Consider the following 12,764-nt stretch of genomic DNA (forward strand, 5'->3'; position numbering starts at 1 on the left):
AATTTCTGCTAATTAATTAATTTCTGCTAATTAATTAATTTCTGCTAATTGATTTCTGCTCAGCTGCAGGCCAAGGGCTCCAGCTTCATCTCCCTGACCCCAGAAATGCCAGCCTGGGGTCAGGCCTGGGTTTGTCACTTCTCAGTTACCACCAGGTCATGCAGGGCTCAGCCTGGAGTCATCTCTTATTTTTGTTTGACTTGGAAGACAAACTACAAAAATAGATGTGTTTACATCTAACAAACACCAGTTTTATGTTTCTCAGAGGATGAGCAGTGCTGGGAATGACTCTTCCTTGTTTTTGTGAACAGATTTTGAGTGATTTGCTAGATTTTTACAATGTATATTTTAAAATGTCTATATTAAAATTATATTAAAATTTATATTACTATTATAAAGCTATTAATTGAATAATAGTATAAATATTATAAATAATATGTTAAAATATAATATATATTATATTATAATAGGTGTTATTAATATTATAATTCTATGTATTATATAATATATATTAATATATATACTATTATATAGTACATATTATATATTATATAACATAATATTATTAGTATTACAATATATTAATATATAACTATTATATATTTTATATTATAGTATAATATATTATAAATACATAATGAATAATCTATATAATAATGAACTAAATCCTAATTAACATTTATATTAATAAATTAAATTAAATTAAATTAAATTAAATTAAATTAATATAATATAATATAATATAATATAATATAATATAATATAATATAATATAATATAATATATAATTATTAATATATAGTATAAGCATCATATTAAATATTAATATATACTATAAATATATAAAAATAAATTTATATAGTGAATATATATTTATATTTTGATTTTAATACATTTAAATTTAATAGATTAAAATTTATATTATTTACCATTTAAATTCTATAAATTCTATTTTAAATTAATAATTATAATTTATATATTACATTATATAGTATAATTTTAACATAAAATTATAATTTATATTAAATTTTAATAAACTGCACCTCTCTGAGTTGCCTCCCCTCTTTCCAAAGGCTTCAAGACTGTGTTGAAAGTTTCTGAGGGAGGAGAGGCTGATTCAGATCTGCCTGAACCGACTTTTCCATGCAGCTCATCATTCTTTCAATCCAAACCCAACCTTTCACGTTCCACCCTGAGAACCTCCAGCAAAAAAAAAAAAAAAAAAAAAATCCTTAAAATTTGAAATTCCTGCTTCATTTCCTTCAGGAGCAGGATTTGAGTCCCTTTTTTTTCCCCTTTCCTCGCCAGGAACCCAAACAGCTCCAAAAATTGGATTCAGTTGTGAGCAGCCCAAGGAGCTCTGCAGGGACAGCTCCATTTTTAGCCCAGCCTATTCTTTGGATAATTTCCTTTATTTCTTGACTGCTTTGTCCTGTCTCCATCCTGTCAGGAGAGCCCAGAGCACTTGGAAAAGCCAAATTTAGGAGAATCTCCTCAGGACTGAGTTTCCTGAGGAATTTCCACCCACGTCAGGAGCCGAGAGCTCCCGGCCTCCCTCAGGAGTTCTGATCTCCATCATTTGTGCATCTGGAAGAGAGAAAAAAACCCCCAAAACCCAACAATTTGTGGTGGGTTTTTTTTGTTTATTTTGCTTTTTTTTCCTCTGCAGGGATGCAGAGGGCAGCAGGAACCACCGGGCCTTCTCTTAGGGCTTCAAAAGTTCTTCACAAAAAAATTCATTTCTCATTTTAATTTGATGGCCAAACAAGGCCAGGACAGTGGGGGGCTCTCTGCCCTCCCTCCCACGTCAGCCTGGGCAAAAACTGAATCCCAGAGAAAGAGATTTGTGCAAATCACAAATTCCAAACAATCCCCATCTCTTCTGGGGATAAAAGACTTTTGTTCCAGAGCTGGCTGCTGGAATTCCTGAATGATGAAAGAACAAGCAGGGAACAAAAATCCCCCCACAAATCAGGGGCAGAAATGTCCTCTCTGCTCTTCCACGGGGTGGTCAGGCTCCTTATGCAAGATAAATTTGCTTTTTCAGCCATAAAAAAGTGGCATTTTTGGACAGAATTGTCCTCTCTGCTCTTCCGTGGTGGGTCAGGCTCATTCTGCAAGATAAATTTGCTTTTTCAGCCACAAATCAGGGGCAGAAATGTCCTCTCTGCTCTTCCACAGGTGTAGGAAGACCTCAAAAAGACCCTGACGTCAAAAAAGCTCAAAAATAGATAAAATTCAAAAAGACCTTTATATCACATGGGTGGTCAAGCTCTTTCTGCAAGATAAATTTGCTTTTTCAGCCACAAATAAGTGGCACTTTTGGACAGAAATGTCCTCTCTGCTCTTCCATGGTGGATCAGGCTCCTTTTGCAAGATAAATTTGCTTTTTCAGCCAAGAAAGAAGAGGCAGAATGTGAATTCAGAGCCCATCCACACTTCCCACTTGCCAACAGGGATGAAATAAAATAAAATAAAATAAAGTAAAATAAAGTAAAATAAAATAAAATAAAATAAAATAAAATAAAATGAAATAAAATAAAATCCAGGAAGAAGCATTAGGAAGGAGGAATTCCTAGGAGGAATTGTTAGGAAATAAGGGAGGAATTGAGGTGCTCAGAGTGTGAGGGCTCTGAACAGATCAGCCACGTGGAAATCTGCATTTACAGCAAAATCCTACAGAATGGCCCTAAAAATCCCCCCCAAAATGGGCTGGGTCACTGGGAATGCCACTAAAAATCGAGAAAAATGGGAAAAGCAAAAACAGCTGCAGCCGCACCAAATCCTGAAAATTTCCCTGAAATTTCCACTCAGTTCTCTGAAAATCTGCAATTCCAGCCATCCACTCAAAACTTCCATCTTCTCCAAAGGACAACCAGGTATTGCTGTAAAAAAAAAAAAAAAACTGCAGATATTTCTGTACAAATGGGGTGGAAAACAGGGAGGAAATCTGGCAGATCCTGTTTTGCTGAGTTCTCCCACACATGGGGTTTTTTCTGCCTCTGCTTGGCTTCCTGACACCTGTCAAGGACATTGCTTGGCCAAAAAAAGCCACCCAGAGCTTCTCCCCAGATTTATTTTCTCTTTTTTTCCATCATCTCCAGGGTTTGCAAGCTGGGCAGGAATGGAGGGAACACCTGGAACAGGAGGGGAAAATGTCCCAGAGGGTAAAACGAGGGAAATTGAACCGTGAAATTTTAATTAAAAAGGGAATTTTTTTTTATCCCTTTTTATTAAAGTTATTAAGTTTATTACAGTAAGTTTATTAAAGTGAGTTCATTAAAGTGAGGTTTTTTTAATGAAGTTTATTAAAGCAGCCCCTCAGATTATTCATGTTACTGCTTCCATCGAGGTTCCTCTCCCTTCAGGGAATTCCTACAGATCTCCAGAGTTCTGGTGGAATTCTGGGGTCCTTTCCCTGTTCTCTCCTGGCCCAATCCACGGCAGGATGTGAGGAGACCCCACTGCTGCAGGTTTTATCAGCAGAACCCAGCAAAAACCACGATTTTTTCACCCCACGTGTCAGACCCTGCCCTGAATCCAGCATTTTTCCAGGGCTGCAGATCAAAAAGCAGATCCAAGGATTCCTGGAATCATCTTTTGTTACAGTTGATAATTAATTAACTGTATAATCCTGAATCATCTTTTGGTACAGTTGATAATTAATTAACTGTATAATCCTGAATCATCTTTTGGTACAGTTGATAATTAATCTGGGAGCAGCTCTGGAGGGAGCAGGGGAGCTGGAGACTGAGTCAGGAAGGATCCCAAATCCTGCAAGGTCCCACAGCCTGGAGGATCCAAAATCCTTGAGCTTCCCAAACCCTGCAGGATCCCAGATCCTGCAGGGTCCCAAATCCTGCAAGGTCCCAGATCCTGCAGGGTCACAAATCCTGGAGGATCCCAAACCCTGCAGGGTCCCAAATCCTGGAGGATCCCAAACCCTGCAGGATCCCAAACCCTGTGGGATCCCAAACCCTGCAGGATCCCAAACCCTGTGGGATCCCAAACCCTGCAGGATCCCAAACCCTGCAGGATCCCAAACCCTGCAAGGTCCTAAACCCTGCAGGATCCCAAACCCTTGAGCATCCCAAATCCTGGAGGGTCCCAAACCCTACAGGATCCCAAACCCTGCAGGCCCCTTTTGCCCCACACTGCACCAGAGTGAGACACAGGAGGCATCACAAAGCCCCAAAACATTTGAATTTCTGGTTGTGAACGTTCCAGACACGGGAGGAACTCCAAGAGTGACCTCATGGAAATGTCTGCAGCTAGAAAAAAAAAAAACAACAAAATCCACTTGGCCAGGCCTGAGAGGGAATTTTCTGCTCTCCAGGATGTTCTTGGGGCTTTTCTGAGCAGCCTCAGCCAGCAGGGCTGACAGGGAGGTGACCTGGAGCAGCCACTGGGCTGGGATTGGTTTCCTCTCTCCTTCAAGGCTGTTCTGGGACAAAAAAAGGGATTTTTTGGTCTCCTGTTTTCCCCTTTAATCGTTATTTTGCTCTGGAGGGGCTCAGCACCAGCACAGCTTTGCTGCTTCTTGGTGGGATTGCTTTCCTCTCTCCTTCAAGGCTGTTCTAAGACAAAAAATTTGATTTTTTGGTCTCCTGTTTTCCCCTCAGCACCAACAAAGCTTTGCTGCTTCTTGGTGGGTTTTCCTCTCTCCTTCAAGGCTGTCCTGGGACAAAAAATTTTATTTTTGGTCTCCTGTTTTCCCCTCTTGCTCTGGAGGGCCTCAGCACCAGCACAGCTTTGCTGCTTCTTGGTGGGATGAATTCAGCTTCACCCTGGAGCTGCAGCACTGCAGGCAATTTTTTATCCCAAAAAAGGTTTTTGGGATAAAGCTCTGCCCCTGCCAGGACAGCCTGGGCTGTCTGCTGTGCTGCTGACACTGCAGGGAAATTCATTTTTTAATTAAATACATATATTAAATGAATTTAATTCAAATTAAATGAATTAAATTAATTTAATATATATAAAATATAAAATATAAAATATAAAATATAAAATATAAAATATAAAATATAAAATATAAAATATAAAATATAAAATATAAAATATAAAATGTAAAATGTAAAATGTAAAATATAAAATATAGAATACTCGGTGGAGTATTTTATATATTATACTTAATATATTATATATATTAAATACCAACTGAAATATAATTTTTTTTTATTAAGGAGGCCGTAGCAAATAACTCTGGGTTTCTTTGCAGCCCTGTCAGGCTGAAGGATGTTTTCCTTTTAAAAGCAGTTGGATTAAACTACAGGTGAGCAAAAGGAACAGCAGCTCATATCAAATATCTGTACCCAGTGAGCAGACAGTGCCCTCAGGCAAAACCCTGTTATCCTCTAGCAGATCTCCCTTGCCTGGAACAGAACTTTCTTGGGTTTTTTCAGTCTTGTCAGAAAATGTCAGCTTGTTTTCCTCCTTTTATTTTTTTTTTTCCCCTCCAGTTCATTTCCCCCTGTAACAACCCCTGGTTATTCCTCTGGGTGGTATCAGAGCAAACAGCAGGAGAAATCAATCAGAAAAAATTGATTTTTAAAAATAAAATTAAAATGAAATCATCAGAAAGAACAAAAATTCTATTTTACCCTCACAGTGCTGCCAAGTGGAGAGCAAGAGGTGGTTGTGCTGCAGGAGGGCTTTGAGACAGAACAAACTCCTCCAGGAGGGAATGGGCACAAACTTTATTTGTACAGAAAACTGGGAATGGCTCTAAAGGGGACAAAATGGCTCTAAAGGGGACAAAGGGGACAGCAGGCAGTGATGAGCAGGAACAACACCAAAAACAACACCAAAAACAACACCAAAAACAACACCAAAAACAAGACCAGAGAGGATTTGGAAGGATGAAGCTGCCCTGCCCACCCCACACCTGTCCCACACTGTGTATCCATTCCATTGCAGATTTTTTGAGATTTTTCGGGGATTTTTGGGATAAACAACAGGGTCAGTTTGGAGGATGAAGCTGCCCTGCCCACCCCACACCTGTCCCACGCTGTGTTCCATTCTGTTGCAGATTTTTGGGATTTTTGGGATAAAGCACAGGGGATTTGGAAGGATGAAGCTGCCCTGCCCACCCCATACCTGTCCCACGCTGTGTTTTCACTCCATTACAAATTTTAGGATTTTGGGGATAAAGCACAGGGGATTTGGAAGGATGAAGCTGCCCTGCCCTCCCTACACCTGTCCCACGCTGTGTTTTCACTCAGTTGGAGTTTTTTGGGATAAACCAGAAAGTGATTTAGGAGGATGAAGCTGCCCTGCCCACCCCACACCTGTCCCATGCTGTGTCTCCACTCCATTGCAGATTTTTGGGATTTTTTGGGGGATTTTTGGGATAAACTACAGGGTCAGTTTGGAGGATGAAGCTGCCCTGCCCACCCCACACCTGTCCCACGCTGTGTCTCCACTCCATTGCAGATTTTTTGGGGATTTTTTTGGGATAAAGCACAGTGTGCCCCGGCTGAGCAGCAGCAGCAGCAGCTCCCCAGGGCGGGCCGAGGATGATGATGATGATGATGATGATGATGATGATGATGATGATGATGATGAGGCACAGGGAGGGGACGCTGCTGCAGGGTCACACCCAGGCCTTGAGCTGGCGGCCGCGGCCCCTGGCGCAGCACGGAGCCCCCTCCCCAGGGTGGCAGCAGCGGCCCCCCTTGTACAGGGCCAGGCTGTAGGGCTGGAAGCACACCAGGAGCTGCAGGCGCCGGGCCAGGCTGCAGTAGATGGCCATGGCCACCACCAGCAGGGGGGACATGATGACAAAGCCCAGGATGATGAGGGCAGAGGAGCTGTTGTCGTCCAGGATGCTCTTGCAATAGCGGGCAGAGGAGTGCAGCACCTGCGGGGGGAGAGAGAGAGGCACAGCCAGGATCAGGACGTTGGAAAAGAGCTCCAAAAAGTGACCTCAGCACTCTGGGCAGCTCCTGAAACGTGGGGTTGGCTTTGGGTTTCTCTCCTCCAGAACCAGAGGACACAGCCTCGAGCTGCACCAAGGGAAATACAGGGTGGATATTGGGAAGAAGGTTTTTACAGAAAGGTGATAAAGTGACTTTATCAGTCTCTAAAGCTCCCTGAAGGATGGTTTTGGCCAGGTGGGCTGGGCTCTTTCTCCAGGAACAGAAAGAACCAGAGCACACAGCCTTGAGCTGCACCAAGGGAAATACAGGGTGGATATTGGGAAGAAGTTTTTTACAGAAAAGTGATAAAGTTTTTTACAGAAAAGGTCATAAAGTGACCTTGGCACTCCCCACAGCTCCTGAAAGGTGCCTGTGCTCAGCTGGGGCTGGGCTCTTTCTCCAGGCACTGACACAACCAGAGGACACGAGCTGCACCAAGGGAAATACAGGGTGGATATTGGGAAGAAGGTTTTTACAGAAAGGTGATAAAGTGACTTTATCAGTCTCTAAAGCTCCCTGAAGGATGGTTTTGGCCAGGTGGGCTGGGCTCTTTCTCCAGGAACTGACAGAACCAGAGGACACAGCCTCAAGTTCCACCAAAGGAAATATAGGTTGGATATTGGGAAAAAGGTTTTCACAGAAAGGGTGATGAAGTTTTTTACAGAAAGGTGATAAAGTGACCTTATCAGTCTCTGCAACTCCTGAAAGGTGCCTGTGCTCAGCTGGGGCTGGGCTCTTTCTCCAGGAACTGACAGAACCAGAGCACACAGCCTCAAGTTCCACCAAGAGAAATACAGGTTGGATATTGGGAAGAAGGTTTTTTACAGAAAAGTGATAAAGTTTTTTACAGAAAGGTGATAAAGTGACCTTGTCACTCTCCACAGCTCCTGAAAGGTGGTTTTGGCCAGGTGGAGTTGGGCTCTTTCTCCAGGAAATTACAGAACCAGAGGAGACAGCCTCAAGTTCCACCAAGGGAAATTTAGGTTGGATATTGGGAAAAAGGGTTTTTACGGAAAGGGGGATAAAGTTTTTCACAGAAAGGTGATCAAGTTCTGGAATGGCTGCCCAGGGAGGTGCTGGAGTCACCATCCCTGGGTGCCAGGGTTGAGTTGAGGGGTTGGGGCTGGGTTGGACTCGATGGTCTTGAAGGTCTCTCCCAGCCTGGGGATTCTGTAATTCTGTGAAAAGTCCCCCATTAACCCAACTCTGCCAGGGCCACCCCTCTCATGTGGCCTGGTGCTGACAGCAGTGGCCAAAACACCCCTGAGTTTCCAATAATTCATGGAAAAAGGAAATATTTTCTTTTGCTCCTTCTCTCAGAGCTGAGCAATCTTCAGGTACAGTCTGTGACAGAAATCACATCTTAATCAAGCTTTCAATTCTCCCTGTGAGACAGGAGCACTGCACACTGACCCTGGAGCAGGAAACACTCATTTTATTCAGTCATCCAATAGCACTGGAGAGGCACAAACCAAATAAAAAACCTCCTGGTGCTACACTGGTGTGGGCGGCACAACACTGGGAAGAACAAAAAATAAATAAATAAAATAATATCTATATATTTTTATTAAAAATATATTATATTCTAAATTTATATAATACATATTTTTATAGAAATAAAATAAAAATAAATTATATATCAATATATAAATAAAAATACAGTAATCTGTTAGATTCTGCACAAACCAAATCCAAAAAACCTCCTGGTGCTACACTGGTGTGGGTGGCACAACGCTGGGAAGAACAAAAAATAAATAAATAAAATAATATCTACATAAATTTATAATATATATTATACTATAAATGTATATAATATATATCTTTTTCATGTAAATAAAAATAAATATAAATGATATACACATATACAAAACAAAATAAATGAAAATACAGAAATCTGTTAGATTCTGCAGACAGATGCCGGCCATTCCGTGGCTCTCCAGACCCCTTTGTGCTCTGCTCTCTGTGTACACTCATTTCTGCCTGAAAAACCTGCCAGAAATGACCACTTGCAAAGAAAACCTCTCTGGGCCTGGCTGAGTGCTGTTCAGAGCCCTCCTTTGATGCTGGCAGCAGCAGAGCTGAGCCGAGCACTCGCTTGTTCTGCACTCCAAATGCTGCAGGCAGCCTCTGACTTTATTCTTCTCTCTTTTCAGCAGTGAAAGGAACACAATCACGCTAAAAACCAACAATAAATCCACCTAATGGAGCTGCAGCGCAGAAAGCAGCCCCTGGCTGCTGGGGAGCCACTCAAAAACCATGGCCCAAAGACAGGGACTGCTCTGGGGAAGCCACAATCCCTTGCTATGATTGCGTTAAGGGAAAAGCTGAGTTTAAAAAGCTCCTCACGGCTTCCAGCAGCTTTCACTTCTGGTGCACTTGGCTGCACTCAAAGAACATTCTGCATCTCCTCAAAGCCTTGGAGTGTGTGTGCAAAGGAGAACTCGAGGTTTTCCAAGGCGAGGGAAGCTGGAAGGGGCATTTCTGGGAGGTTTTTTTCCCATTTTCAGTCCAATTTGCAGGCCCTGTTTATGACTTATGAAAAAGGCACATTGAGCTGGTCTAACAGCCCATGCCTGCAAGGAAAACAGGGAATTGCTTTTTCACATCCACCCTTGGTCAGCTGATCCCAAAACTGTTTAAAGGAATATACCAAGAAGGGATTGGTAAATAAGGAAATGATGCAATGCAGATGGCAGCAAACAGAGCCTGGATGGACAAAGGAGGCTCATTTGTGCTGTGAGGAATGCACAGAATGTTTGGCAGCAGCAATGTTAGATTGGCATGAGAAGGGGATTATCAATTCTGTCAGATTTTACTAATCCTAATTAGGCAGATCCTAATCTTAAATTTACTTCAACAGAAAGCAGCAAACCCTACCAGAGCCCAGGAAGGGCTGCGAGCTCTGGAGCTCAGGTTGGCAGCTCTCAGTGACAGAAATCCCAGGGAAGAGAGAAATAATTGTGAAATTAAAATGCAAACAGCAATTCCACCAGGGCAGGGAGTGTGTTCACCTCACCTGGCACCTCTGCTTGGGGGACTGAACTCCATTGCCCAATTTCCATGGGGACACAACTCCATTGCCCAATTTCCCACAATACCTGTCCTTGTCAGCCCTGACTCTTCACACAGGGAAAAATCTGTGCCCAAAGCCAAAACCTGGGGAGTTTTTCCTGTCCCTTCCAGGCACTGCTCACCTGGGGCTCAGAGGAACCCTCAGGTGTGGCCCTGCCCTTGAGGAGTGGCACCTACCTGGGAGTGGCACTGGAAGCCAAAGTAAACCACCACGATGGTAGGAAGGAGCACGACGGTGAAAATAACAAACATCAGGAGCAAATTCAGGAGGAAAACCAGGGAGTTCATGGTTCCTATCAGCAGGGTCCAGGCCAGGCAGCAGCAGGGGCTGCGGGGCTGCCTGGGCAGGAGCTGCTCATCCATGTCATACGGGGGGAGCCCAGGGATCATCCGCGATTTTTCCGACAGGATTTCTGCTCCAAAGTCCTCAGGCTCCTGGCCAGGCATCCTTCAAGGAGATCCACCAACCCACGTTCTTATCCAAAAATATTTCCTTGCTTTTGGTCCAGCAGAGCTGGGAAGGAGCTTGCAAAGGTTTCTCCTGTCTCCTCCACGCGTGGCCAGGAGCTCTCAGCCAGAGATCATCGTGGAGCAGCAAGGAAAGGTCTCCCTGCTCCCCCAGCACCTGCTCAGCACAATTTGCTTCTTTCAGATGCTTCTCCCAGCCTCAGTCCCAAAGCAGATCTGCTGGAAGTTTGGCAGCAGCTTTTATTTTGGTTTAGAATCCCGAGTCCTGCTGAATTTGCTGTTGTTTTTCCCAGGATTACGATCCCAAGAGGTCCCAAAGGGTTGCTGTGGTAGCTGTGATGGGCTGCTCAGTGGGCTTTGGTATCCCCCTCCACCTTCCAGCTCAGCTGGGTGGCCAGGATGTCAGGCTTAAGGTCAGGATTTCGGGTGTTCAGAATATCAGGCTTAGATGTTCAAAATATCAGGCTTAGATTCAGGATTCAGGATTCAGGAGTTCAGAATATCAGGCTTAGATGTTCAAAATATCAGGCTTAGATTCAGGATTCAGGAGTTCAGAATATCAGGCTTAGATGTTCAAAATATCAGGCTTAGATTCAGGAGTTCAGAATATCAGGCTTAGATGTTCAAAATATCAGGCTTAGATTCAGGATTCAGGATTCAGGAGTTCAGAATATCAGGCTTAGGTTCAGGATATCAGGCTCAGGTGTTCAGAATATCAGGCTTAGGTTCAGGATGTCAGGCTTAGATGTTCAGCAAATCAGGCTTAGGTGCTCAGAATATCAGGTTTAGGTGTTCAGAATATCAGACTTTGATGTTCAGGATGTCAGGCTCAGGTGTTCAGAATATCAGGCTTAGATGCTCAGGATGTCAGGCTTAAATTCAGAATATCAGGCTTAGATGCTCAGGATGTCAGGCTCAGATGTTCAGCAGATCAGGTGCTCAGAATTCCAGGTTTAGGTGTGCAGAATATCAGGTTTAGGCACCCCCAGGCAGTTCCTTGTCTTCAAATCACCTTTCCATGCTCTTCAGGCAGATATTGCTGCCCAAGCCTCACCCCAAGGAGCTGAGCAGTGCCGAGGAAGGGCAGGAGCTGTGTCCCAGGCTCTGAGCCCTGCTGCCCTCGCCGTGCACAGAGATGGGAGCAGTGTGTGGTGCTGTCACTGCAGCCACAGCCACTCACACCCAGCACTGTGGTCCCTTCTGAGCTCAGCTTTGCAAGGCTGCTGTGTTTACAGAGCAGCCTCAGTGCTCTCTGTGCTGGCCAATCCTTCCGACCATCCATCCCCGGGTCAAGATGGTCCCTCTCCAACTTTAATCATTCTGCCTCTGATTCATTTTCCAAAATTCCTCTCTAGATTAAAAAATAATTAAAAAAAAACCTTAGAGAAATTGATAATAATCACTGTATTCCTCAGAAATCATCTGTCCCCTGCAGTCATCTGTTATTGTTTGCAGAACATATTGATACTCTCATAGAGGAGGCACAGCAATTATCAATTATTTCATCTCCTTCATAAGATCAATATTATTTAAGAATTTCAGTGCCATCTCCATGCCTGTGTAGCCTCCAAGATACAGTGGCAGTAATAAGAGAGAGATATTAAAAAATACAGATAGAAACAAGCTCTGAAGCAGACAGCAGAGTGTGACAAGTCCATTCCCATCCTGTTCCTTCCCTGCACTCCAGGGCTGGATGGCTCCCAGGGGAGTTTGCAGGGCAGCAGCCTCCACTCAAGCTGCAAAATGTGAAATCTCTTCTCAGATCCGTCCAGACATCCCAGGGGAAATAACTGCTGGATCCATCCTGTTTTCAGGGCTGCACAGGCCAGAGATGGCGTTAATAATAAAATCTGGAGCTGTGCAGGAAACCATAAATGTGACAAGTGGTAGGGAGCTCTGGGAGCCTCAGTGGTTCCTCTGCCTGTCTAAATTCTGGTTAGATTTAAAGACGTAATATTTTTCAAACTTGAAGTGGAAAAAAAGGAGTCACACAAACAGAAAGAACCCAAACTCAAAACTATAGGAAGAGAAATCAATTTTAGGCTTAAACCGTGGAAAGATTAACTCAGTGCTGGGCAGCTAAAAATCCTACATCTGCTTTTACCATCTGCTGGTGATGGCACAGGGGTGTGGTGAAATACAATTTAAGCATTCATAAAAGTGCCAAAAATTCTAAGAAGCTTTGCTAAATCCAGGGAAACTTTCCAAAGTTCTTTTGCTGTCATGAAAATGTATTTTAACCTTTTCAGGGAGGTCTGAAAATTGTGTTCTGTACATTTATTTTCTACTGGTTCTTGTAATAACCAA

General features: G+C 43.2%; 1 protein-coding gene across 2 annotated transcripts; it reads right to left on the bottom strand.

Moving 5' to 3' along the window:
* Positions 1 to 5,677: 5,677 nt before the first annotated feature.
* Positions 5,678 to 11,728, bottom strand: TMEM88B (transmembrane protein 88B). Of its 2 annotated transcripts, XR_010784878.1 has the most exons (3): positions 10,167 to 11,728; positions 5,998 to 6,859; positions 5,678 to 5,884 (listed from the first exon to the last, which is right to left on the bottom strand). XR_010784878.1 is itself a non-coding variant. In XM_066564153.1 (2 exons), exons 1-2 carry the CDS (start codon positions 10,434 to 10,436, stop codon positions 6,593 to 6,595), a joined length of 537 nt encoding a protein of 178 aa, XP_066420250.1. In that variant the 5' UTR covers positions 10,437 to 11,728; the 3' UTR covers positions 5,678 to 6,592. The 2 variants fall into 2 exon arrangements, 1 of the variants encoding a protein (XP_066420250.1); XM_066564153.1 differs by having other exon boundaries at positions 5,678 to 6,859.
* Between the last annotated feature and the right edge of the window lie 1,036 nt (positions 11,729 to 12,764).

The sequence above is a fragment of the Molothrus aeneus genome, chromosome 21 (assembly GCF_037042795.1).
Source record: "Molothrus aeneus isolate 106 chromosome 21, BPBGC_Maene_1.0, whole genome shotgun sequence".
Lineage (NCBI taxonomy): Eukaryota > Metazoa > Chordata > Aves > Passeriformes > Icteridae > Molothrus > Molothrus aeneus.

What these genes read in the sequence shown, in the direction of transcription:
- TMEM88B (XM_066564153.1), bottom strand. Translation starts at nt 10,436, where the DNA reads ATGCCTGGCCAGGAGCCTGAGGACTTTGGAGCAGAAATCCTGTCGGAA. An exon ending in GCTTCCAGTGCCACTCCCAG is followed by an intron (nt 6,860 to 10,166) that starts GTAGGTGCCACT and finishes CTCCCCCCGCAG; the next exon opens with GTGCTGCACTCCTCTGCCCG.